The 11547-nt window shown below is 39.3% G+C and overlaps 1 protein-coding gene across 2 annotated transcripts; it reads right to left on the bottom strand.

Moving 5' to 3' along the window:
* Positions 1-1083: 1083 nt before the first annotated feature.
* Positions 1084-11035, bottom strand: LOC146959798 (uncharacterized). Of its 2 annotated transcripts, XM_085772894.1 has the most exons (7): positions 10967-11035; positions 6552-6620; positions 4393-6406; positions 4242-4310; positions 3543-3671; positions 3124-3249; positions 1084-1953 (listed from the first exon to the last, which is right to left on the bottom strand). In XM_085772894.1, exons 1-7 carry the CDS (start codon positions 11003-11005, stop codon positions 1733-1735), a joined length of 2667 nt encoding a protein of 888 aa, XP_085629020.1. In that variant the 5' UTR covers positions 11006-11035; the 3' UTR covers positions 1084-1732. The 2 variants fall into 2 exon arrangements, with proteins under 2 accessions (XP_085629020.1, XP_085629021.1); XM_085772895.1 differs by lacking the exon at positions 3124-3249.
* Between the last annotated feature and the right edge of the window lie 512 nt (positions 11036-11547).

The following is an 11547-nucleotide window of genomic DNA, read 5'->3' as shown; positions in this document are numbered from 1 at the left end:
TTTCCCACTGTCTTTTGCCTGTTTTGCCTGTTTGTTATACATCCAGCTTATTTTCTCTTTTAAGCACTTTGTAGGTTACTCTATAAAGTGTTTAGTTTCTGTTAATTTCCTTATTTATTTATTTACTTTATGTTTTTTGTATTTTGGGTTACACACACACACACACACATACTGGTTTCCACGGTTCATGGGGACTAAGTTTGTAATCATCACTTCTGGGGACCACCCTTTCTAGAGGTTCTACAAGTCTGAAAAAAATCAGGTAAAGTATGCATTGGTCAGTAAGCCTAAACACACCTTCAAACCTTTGAAAAGGCAATGTAGTGTTTTCCCCATGCTTAATGGGGACTTCCGTAAAAACGAGTCAATGTGTTTACAGGGGACACTATTTGCATAAATTTACATACTTCACACAAATGCGTCTTTTACTTGTGGGGACCTATCTTTTTTTTTTTTTAACAATTTTTTATTTTATTTTAATTCATTTTATGCCAACTTAAACAGGGCAGACATACAGTATGCTTATCTTTGTACCTTTGGTTGTAGCAGCATATTGTCCAATATACATTGGACAATATCCCTATCTTTATACTTACATGGCAAACAATTTGCTAAATTCTCCAACATATTGCATCTGGGAGTTTAACTTCTACTGTAGCGGTATCTAGAAAGATGCAGATTGACTCATTTCTAATCACTTGTGTTGTGCAAGTGATGAGGATGATTCTTAAAAGGATGGCCATTGTGACAAATTTCACTATTATAAATACTACCCATGTCAACACATTACCTATTGAATCGGTTCAAAACCTTCATGGCTATTTAAAAAATGTGCTAACAGGGTAACAGCTGTGCCTGAATGATTAGATCTGTGGAACTAACTCCAGTATCCGCTATATATATGGAGACTGATTCCCAAGTGTAAAAAAAAATATATCATGTCTGGTCTTGTTAGCCTATGAAGACTGCGCTACTACTCAGTCAACTCATCCACACAAAAATCAAACCAATTTGACTTGTACACCATACCTTTTATTAAACAAGGTAAATTAGCGGAGAACTCTCTTTTCATTTCTTCACAAATTACAATTTTGCAATTAACAGTATGTGTATAAAACATTCACAACTTCTGTGATACCATAAAACAAATTTTCTTCATTTGTAACTATCCAAATGTTTTATAACTAATAAAGTTGGCATTCAGACAAAGGTTTGTTTCACTTGTGCCATTCAACACTCCCAGCTTATTGATGGTCAAAGCCTAAACGCTATCTCTTTTACATTTCTTCATATATTACAATTTTGCAACATACACATCTACAACTTCTGCGATACCATAAAGCATCAAGCTTTTAAAGAAATACCTGCCAAACTGAACAATTGGCATCATAAAACTACATATCTAAGAAAAAAACAAAACTTCTCTACAACCCTTTTCTTTGTAATTGCCATACTATTTACCCAATATGTTTTGACTATTCCTTTTTTCCTCCCTTCCTCCATCCTTTCCTTCTTCCTTCTTTCATCCCTCCTCCATTCCTTTCTCTATCCTCCTTCCCTTCTTTCTTCCTTCCCCTCAATCTCTCTTTCCTCCCTCCTTTCTGTCCTCCCTCCCTCTTTCCTTCTTCCTCTACTTAACTTTCTTTCCTCCATCCTTCTTTCTTGCCTCCATCCTTCCCTCTTCTTTCTTCAGAGGACAACAAGAGGGTTAAATCTAGACATTTAGATTAGACTACTTAGACATTTTCCTTTTTAAGGCGGTAATCCGGTTGTACACATAAAATTTCAAGTTCCGCCAGTCTCTGTTCCTGAGAGCTTCAGGTTCAGCCCTTAAACATTTTTCACAATCACTCTTTGACGGTACAGTACAAGATCGGATTAACTGATTCATTTGCCTCTCTACTGCCCTAATCTCTGCCGGCTGCCAGCGTGCTCTTTTCTGTGGAGCTTTACCTGTAAGTGAGGAGACAAAAACAAAAGTTTTATTAACAGTGTAAGGGAGACGCTACAGTTCCAAGTCCTGTGCCAGTACATACAGTACAAGTGAAATTAAGAGGCTGATCAGAGCTGAGATAAGCATCGGTCCTCAATTATTTGATCAGTTTACAGCTGACAAATTTACAGCCAAGCCACAACTTGTGATTAGATGGCATTATAGGCCATAAGAAAGGCCCTTAAAAGTGCTTTAGTTTTTGAGGTTCCTTCCGGACGTGGAACAAACAAGAATGTTTTCTGTACATAATCAATAATGTCGCTGCAGTATTTATGTCTTTAGATGACATTATTTTGAGTGCTGTTGGAGCAATTAACTACAGTGTTTGCACAGTACAGCGCTGATCCACCAGACCTCATTCACAAAACAAACATTTTAACAGTTTGCGTGTCATCTTGCAGACAGACGACACAAAGCAATAATTCAGACTTTTTATGAATCTGCATCATGATGTCAATTCGGGATACTTTTGATCACTTTATTACGATTAAATCTTGTGAATATCTGAGTTTATTTTGATGTGGCTAATGACACTTTGTTTTGGTGTACAGGCAGTAACATTACACTGCGAACCCTAACAGTGAAATAAAATCACTTTTTATAGCTTAAACTAAAATTTAAACAATATATTGAGTTACCCTGCTGTACAAGAGCATTGTTATTCTTGTCCTTCACGTGAAGTGTCAAGACGTGGGGTACCTGACGCTTGCATTGTGACCGCTGAGCTTTTCCCTCTATTTTAATGATCTCCTCATGATTGACAATACTCCGCCAGCAGATGATATTGTGAATGTAGCTCTCAATGCGTCTTTCTGATATCTCCGAACCGTTTTTCCAGAAATTTGATATTATTTCCTTTGGTATATCTCTCACTGATATAGCTGAAAACTTCTCATGCTAGGAGCGAAAGCTTGACAGGCGTAGCAACAGTATCCAAGGGGGGCGGGACTTAGCAAAGGGTCAATTTGTACTGAAATGCAGTACTAAAATGTACTCAGTTACAGTCCACCAGTGCTTGGGGGCCACCAGACTGAGGGTTGCAATGATGGCTCTCATTAATCTCCTGTCTTCAAATCTAGTGATATTACAATAAAAAAAGAGTAAAAAACAAACAAACAAAAAAACATCACCTTTGGAGGAATATCCCACAGTACTGACTCCAGATGATGATCCGTGCTCTGCTGATGGCAGTTGTTGCTTGTCTGTTGAGTTTTCATTCCTCACAGCATCTGCAACAGTTTCCTCTGTTGACGGTTCTATGACATACACACAATGTACCTGATAAGACATACTTCAAATGCACTACAAACATTCTGGTCATAGAAAACAAAAGTAGGTCATTTATTGTTGCAAAAATGCTTCAAATTACAAAAAGAAAAATCTGTGCAAACAACAAGTTTCAAAAAACTGTTTTCTTCATTAACTATATCTAAATATTCTTTAATAATTGATCAAGTTGGGGTGATATCTACTTCACGTCACATTGTTGCATCCAGTATTAACTTGACAAAAGTTTGTTTCACAAAAAAAGAGGAAAAAAAACAATTACCTTTGGAGGAATGTCCCACAGTACTGACTCCAGAAGATGATCCGTGCTCTGCTGATGGCAGTTTTTGTTGCTTGTCTGTTGAGTTTTCACTCCTCAAAGTATCTGCAACAGTTTCCTCTGTTGACGGTTCTATGACATTCACACAATGTACCCGATAAGACATACTTCAAAAGTAATACAAACATTCTGGTCTTAGAAAACAAAAGTAGGTCATTTATTGTTGCAAGAATGCAACAATAACCTCAACCTGGTGGAGCAAGAGGAGTCACGCCGGCTCAGCTGCCTTCATCAATAAAACCCGGTCAGTTTATAATGTTTAAGTTGCCTTTAGATGACATTATTTTGAGTGTTGTTAGAGCAATTAACTACAGTGTTTGCACAGTACAGCGCTGACCCACCAGACCTCATTCACAAAAACATTTTAACAGTTGTTTGCGTGTCGTCTTGCAGACAGACCTCACAAAGAAACAATTCAGACTTTTTATGAATCTGCATCATGATATTGTCATTTCGGGATACTTTTGATCACTTTATTACGATTAAATCTCATGAAAATCTGAGTTTATTTTGGTGTGGCTAATGTTTTGGTGTTCAGGCAGCGCACAACGCGAACCCTAGCGGTGAAATGAAATCCCTTATTACACCTTTAAAAACAACCATCTTACTCTTTTTTTTTTACATGAAATTACTGAAACATACCATCAACAGGAAATGAATGATTTCCATCCTCTCCGCATGAATCTTCCTCATCACTCCCCATAACGTTTTCTGCAGGAGACATGACACGCTTATAATTCGGTCAGACAAAATGAAAAGACGATACATCAAGTACAGTGAAAATCAAATATACCATTTGGGTCAATTGTGATTTCGTCCAAGTTCTTTCCATGGAACTCAGCCAGTCTTCCTTTCTCTAGTGCCAGCAGAACTTTACTGATCTTTGCCAGTTGCAGGGTCTTGTCAGGGAGTCGATAAAACTCTCGGTGGATCCTGATATCGTGACCAAGAAAGTTCGCTAGTTGGTCCATCTCGGTGTCAGTCATGTTGAGCACTGTTGATAGAGTTGCAGCGTGTTTTCGCAGTTTGGTTGATGACAATGCCTTTGGACACTTTGCGCCAGATGACTTTGCAAAGCCACGTATACAGTCTGAGCCACGGAAATGTGACATAGCTGAAGGTCTTGCAAACAAGTAAGGATTATCACCAAGAACCCCGCAGGCATCTCTTTGCTGAACGAGGAGTTCCAAAGCATGGAGCATTTTTGGAGTCAGGAGAATTGGAACTGCTCTGCCTCGCTTTCCTCTGGTGACAATTCTGGAGAAATGTCTGCAGAGCTTTTTTTCTACCTCTGACAGTGCCCAGTCCAAGTCCTCATGGGGATCTGATGTGTCCCTTGACAAAAAAGCCGACAAAGGCATGCTCGACACCTCTCCTTCTCTGCGTCTGTTAAACATGATGGTCTGTGTTAAACAAACTTTTGCAAGGTCAATCCAAGCCTTTGTCGAGGGACTTTCAGACAATGTGATGCAACATTTATCTAGTTTTTGACTGAGAAACTGGTGCATTCTTTGCACATCCTCGGTAAAGGGCATCACAGTGGGTGCATTCCACTTGGCCTCAACGATGTTCCTTAGTGCTGTTGCAGAAACCAATGCATTCCACTTCTCGTTGTGCACTTCTTGGAACTCAGATGCACGCTTCACAAGCTCTTGGTTGCCGGAAATGAGTCCTTGAGCTTTCAAGAGCTTGCTGACTTTTACCAAAGCATTTCCAAGTTTTGTTGCCAGTGAGGGAATGATATATGCGTTGGTACTGCTCTCATAGCCACAAGTACTTTTGACAGCTTTGACCATCTCCACATAATTCGCAGGATTAATGAAATCCTCAATCTTTCTTACCCTGGTATTTTTCCTGGCATTGTCCAGCAGTCGTCCCAATTCACGCATTCTTTCACGGATGCACTGTTGACTTTTTAATGTCATTCCACCTTTATTGAGCAAGTGCTCTCCATATTCAATAATGACATGGTCATTCTTAATTATTTCTGTGACAGGACCCGGATTCATGGCACTGACAACTTTCCAAAGCTGCCTGCTGATATGTGAAGGCACAGGCGCAGTGTATGCACATAGAGCCTGAACACGGTTCTTGCCAGGTTTTGGGTTGACTGATCCAGACTTGAATCTACAAACTCGCATATGTCTCCATAGAACATTTCGTGTGAAAAGTCCCTGGCAGTGTGCACAGTGCATAAAGTCACTTCCCTGCCCTTCTTTTGGTGGCCGTTTACATGGGACAAGTTGTCCCTTTCCTGACTCCATCACAGTAGCATTATGGGCATAGTTGCCTTTGTTCCGAATATATTCTAGCTGATTTTTTCTCTCTTTGGACTGTTTTGGAAAGCTAAAAGCTCTTGCCACATCCACCATATTTTTGTGTGCATGTTCCAAATGTCTTGCCATTTTGGCATATGGCTTTTTGCAATACATACAATAGTGTCTCTTATCGTAGCATCTCTTGCCATTTTTATTTTGGTGAGCACCAACTACTAGACTATCATTGGTTCGCTGACTTGAGCAGGGTTCTTCCTCTACACCAAGTTCAGGGCAGGGTTCTTCCTCTACAGAGGATTCAGATGCAACGGAGTGGGTGTCCAATCCAGGTGTTGTGGTGTCACATTCATAAGGCATATCTGAGCCAAGGTTTAGACGAGAATCAAGAAGTCTTTTTTTTCTTGGAGTGAGGTCAATACTAGAATCACTGTCAGTGTCCGGGTCAGAATCAGGAACATACTCGTCTTCATCTCCACTGACTGATGATGTGGTATCATACAGTTCTGTGTCTTCAAGAAATATGTCCTTCATCTAAGAGATTTTTTTAAAAGATAAAAATAAAAAAGTCACTTGGACATATTTTCTCTAAAATAAACACTCCATTAAATCATGTACTTTATGAAAGATTGTGGAACATTTCCACAATGTCAATCCAGGCACTTAGTTGTGGACTTACTATAATGCTTTTTGTCCGTCTTAGTCTTGGTACAATTTCTTCATTCTCATTATGGAAGTCCTTCAGAGTCTGTAAAAATAAGCAACAACTTAAATCATTATACAGTATGAAATTAAACTGAAAAGTACAAAAAAAAGTAGTGTATGAAGCTAAAGGAGACTCAATACATTTTACTATCATTCTCTAAAGAATGTTTGACAGACGTTTTTAAGCCACTACTTAGGGAAATTTCTATCTTCAATACAACAAGCTTCATGGGGACTTTAATACACACCATGTTATCATCTTTCACGGGGACTAAGCATCTCTGGATGTTATTTAACACTAATAGTATCATAAGTACATTGTGGGGACATCGTAAATGTGTTGGATTACAGTGATATTTAGGCAAAAAGAAAATGTCCAGACAGGTTCAGATCCATCTTAAAAGTGCTTTTATCTTTTGCCTCATTGAGGCATTAGATTTAACTGTTAGTAGATCTGACCGACAATAAATTACCCTCACAATGACCCCATTTGCTTTATTTAGTGCGACTGTGGTCTGGAGGTAGAGCAGTCGTCCACCAATCGGAAGATCAGTGGTTTGATTCTTGGCTTCTCCATGTCGATGTGTCCTTGGGCAAGACACTTAACCCAAAATTACTCCCAAAGGCTGTGCCATTGGTGTGTGAATATGAATGTATAACTCTAAAATGTACGTCGCTTTGGATAAAAGTGTCTGCTAAATGACATTGTAACATTGTAGCATTAGATTTAACTGTTAGTAGATCTGATCGACAATAAATTAACTGCACAATGACCCCATTTGCTTTATTTAGTTACTTAAACCTAAGAGAGGCTGTTGCAGTAAACAACAAGTGATAAAGGTGAATGTACCTGTTGAGGACTATCCTGTGGACACGAAGCTGCTTCCATCTGTTTCTCAGACACGGCAAGAGGATGGGACGTCTTTGTAGGATCAATATCCAGGGCACACAATGTCATCTGCAATGATGTATAAAGAAAACAATGGAGAAATTAAGACCTTAATGTGGCCACTATATAAAACTCAAGTAGATAAAAATACATGTTCAAGGATCTTTAAACTTTAGTACATGCCAAAACACCAGACTTCAGAGGAAAGAAAACAGAAAGAAAATTGTAATATTTCAGACTAATGAGTAAACCTGTGTTTGCTTTAACACATCTTCAATACAACAAGCTTCATGGGGACTTTAATACACACCATGTTATCATCCTTCACGGGGACTAAGCATCTCTGGATGTTATTTAACACTAATAGTATCATAAGTACATTGTGGGGACATCGTAAATGTGTTGGATTACAGTGATATTTAGGCCAAAAGAAAATGTCCAGACAGGTTCAGATCCATCTTAAAAGAGCTTTTATCTTTTGCCTCATTGAGGCATTAGATTTAACTGTTAGTAGATCTGATCGACAATAAATTACCCTCACAATGACCCCATTTGCTTTATATAGTGCGACTGTGGTCTGGAGGTAGAGCAGTCGTCCACCAATAGGAAGATCAGTGGTTTGATTCTTGGCTTCTCCATGTCGATGTGTCCTTGGGCAAGACACTTAACCCAAAATTACTCCCAAAGGCTGTGCCATTGGTGTGTGAATGTGAATGTATAACTCTAAAATGTACGTCGCTTTGGACTAAAGCGTCTGCTTAATGACACTGTAACATTGTAGCATTAGATTTAACTGTTAGTAGATCTGATCGACAATAAATTAACTGCACAATGAGCCCATTTGCTTTATTTAGTTACTTAAAACTAAGAGAGGCTGTTGCAGTAAACAACAAGTGATAAAGGTGAATGTACCTGTTCAGGACTATCCTGTGGACACGAAGCTGCTTCCATCTGTTTCTCAGACACGGCAAGAGGATGGGACGTCTTTGTAGGATCAATATCCAGGGCACACAATGTCATCTGCAATGATGTATAAAGAAAACAATGGAGAAATTAAGACCTTAATGTGCCCACCATATAAAACTCAATTAGATAAAAATACATGTTCAAGGATCTTTAAACTTAAGTACATGCCAAAACACCAGACTTCAGAGGAAAGAAAACACCAAATTGTAATATTTCAGACTAATGAGTAAACCTGTGTTTGCTTTAACACATCTTCAATACAACAAGCTTCATGGGGACTTTAATACACACCATGTTATCATCCTTCACTGGGACTAAGCATCTCTGGATGTTATTTAACACTAATAGTATCATAAGTACATTGTGGGGACATCGTAAATGTGTTGGATTACAGTGATATTTAGGCCAAAAGAAAATGTCCAGACAGGTTCAGATCCATCTTAACTCATTGAGTGCCAACCACGTAATTTCTCGTTTTTCGTTCCCATGCGTTGAGTGCCAAAAACGAAATTTTTCGTTTTTTGCTTTTTTTTTAAATTATGAAAATAGACACTTTAATACACATTATATGTAAATTTGGGGACTCTACGACGAGGAGAACTGAAATAGATGACGATCAAAGTCACATGACAGCTCATGATCTGGAAGTTTTTATCATAACTCAGCTTCTGCAAACGGAGTTCTGCATGTGGATGCAGCAGCTGCTCCGCTGCTGCTCCGCTCTCACCCGCGAGGCTGCAGCAGCTTGGAGCTGAACCAGGAAGCTCTCAGCCCACTGTCCCGCCCGGTCTTCATCTGGAGCAACACCGTGTCCTCCCCAAAGTCCTCCCGCGGTAAAATCTGATGGTCTCTGGGCCAAAGCAGACCGGCACCACCGACCCGTACCCCAGAAGGACCCCGACCACCGGCGGGACCGGTGTTCGCGAGCCGCTGTGGCCGGCAGAGCCTCACGTTCCGCGGCGAGAGGCTGTGACACGGCACGGTGCGTCTGTGTTATTGCTGTTTAGTGGCGCCCCCCCCGCCCCCGATGGTGGTTTTGTGAATAGAACAACAATTGTTGTGTATATTTATCTTATACGAGCTCTTTGATCCAGAAATGCGAGTGTCAGAAGAGCGACAGACACAAACAGCGCACCTTTCATAAAAGACGCTCTATCTCCTTTTCTAGAAAAAAAGGAGGGATTTTGGTGAAACCCAGCCATGTTTAGCTTGACTTTTCTCAGGAACGGAGGCACGTAGAAACAAACGGTTTGTGGCCATTTGAAGGATAAAGTTAAACCTTTCAAATGAGCTACAGTATGTGTTGGTGGCAATAATATAGAATACACTATGGCTCTAAAATAAAAAGTCAAATATGGTCTAATTTGCCGGTACACTTGACTAAAACTTTGGAAAGGAGCGCGGCACTCAATGAGTTAAAAGAGCTTTTATCTTTGCCTCATTGAGGCATTAGATTTAACTGTTAGTAGATCTGATCGACAATAAATTAACTGCACAATGACCCTATTTGCTTTATTTAGTTACTTAAAACTAACTTAAGAGAGGCTGTTGCAGTAATCAACAAGTGATAAAGGTGAATGTACCTGTTGAGGACTATCCTGTGGACACGAAGCTGCTTCCATCTGTTTCTCAGACACGGCAAGAGGATGGGACGTCTTTGTAGGATGAATATCCAGGGCACACAATGTCATCTGCAATGATGTATAAAGAAAACAATGGAGAAATTAAGACCTTAATGTGGCCACTATATAAAACTCAAGTAGATAAAAATACATGTTCAAGGATCTTTAAACTTTAGTACATGCCAAAACACCAGACTTCAGAGGAAAGAAAACAGAAAGAAAATTGTAATATTTCAGACTAATGAGTAAACCTGTGTTTGCTTTAACACATCTTCAATACAACAAGCTTCATGGGGACTTTAATACACACCATGTTATCATCCTTCACGGGGACTAAGCATCTCTGGATGTTATTTAACACTAATAGTATCATAAGTACATTGTGGGGACATCGTAAATGTGTTGGATTACAGTGATATTTATGCCAAAAGAAAATGTCCAGACAGGTTCAGATCCATCTTAAAAGTGCTTTTATCTTTTGCCTCATTGAGGCATTAGATTTAACTGTTAGTAGATCTGACCGACAATAAATTACCCTCACAATGACCCCATTTGCTTTATTTAGTGCGACTGTGGTCTGGAGGTAGAGCAGTCGTCCACCAATCGGAAGATCAGTGGTTTGGTTCTTGGCTTCTCCATGTCGATGTGTCCTTGGGCAAGACACTTAACCCAAAATTACTCCCAAAGGCTGTGCCATTGGTGTGTGAATGTGAATGTATAACTCTAAAATGTACGTCGCTTTGGATAAAAGCGTCTGCTAAATGACATTGTGACATTGTAGCATTAGACTTAACTGTTAGTAGATCTGATCGACAATAAATTAACTGCACAATGAGCCCATTTGCTTTATTTAGTTACTTAAACCTAAGAGAGGCTGTTGCAGTAAACAACAAGTGATAAAGGTGAATGTACCTGTTGAGGACTGTCCTGTGGACACGAAGCTGCTTCCATCTGTTTCTCAGACACGGCAAGAGGATGGGACGTCTTTGTAGGATGAATATCCAGGGCACACAATGTCATCTGCAATGATGTATAAAGAAAACAATGGAGAAATTAAGACCTTAATGTGCCCACCATATAAAACTCAAGTAGATAAAAATACATGTTCAAGGATCTTTAAACTTTAGTACATGCCAAAACACCAGACTTCAGAGGAAAGAAAACAGAAAGAAAATTGTAATATTTCAGACTAATGAGTAAACCTGTGTTTGCTTTAACACATCTTCAATACAACAAGCTTCATGGGGACTTTAATACACACCATGTTATCATCCTTCACGGGGACTAAGCATCTCTGGATGTTATTTAACACTAATAGTATCATAAGTACATTGTGGGGACATCGTAAATGTGTTGGATTACAGTGATATTTAGGCCAAAAGAAAATGTCCAGACAGGTTCAGATCCATCTTAAAAGAGCTTTTATCTTTTGCTTCATTGAGGCATTAGATTTAACTGTTAGTAGATCTGATCGACAATAAATTAACTGCACA

Source organism: Trachurus japonicus, unplaced genomic scaffold (assembly GCF_045865225.1).
Source record: "Trachurus japonicus isolate A0001 unplaced genomic scaffold, Traja_1.0 AP031047.1".
Classification (NCBI taxonomy): Eukaryota; Metazoa; Chordata; class Actinopteri; order Carangiformes; family Carangidae; genus Trachurus; species Trachurus japonicus.
The sequence above is the reverse complement of the archived record's forward strand: the minus strand, read 5'-3'. Positions and strand labels throughout refer to the sequence as shown.

Bases quoted from the DNA above. Each gene is read 5' to 3' on its own strand.
- LOC146959798 (XM_085772894.1), bottom strand. From the start codon at position 11,005: ATGGAAGCAGCTTCGTGTCCACAGGACAGTCCTCAACAG. The intron at 3,250-3,542 runs GTAATTGTTTTT...TGTATGTCATAG, and splicing joins TGTGGGACATTCCTCCAAAG to AACCGTCAACAGAGGAAACT. The intron at 1,954-3,123 runs GTGATGTTTTTT...CCTCACTTACAG, and splicing joins TGTGGGATATTCCTCCAAAG to GTAAAGCTCCACAGAAAAGA.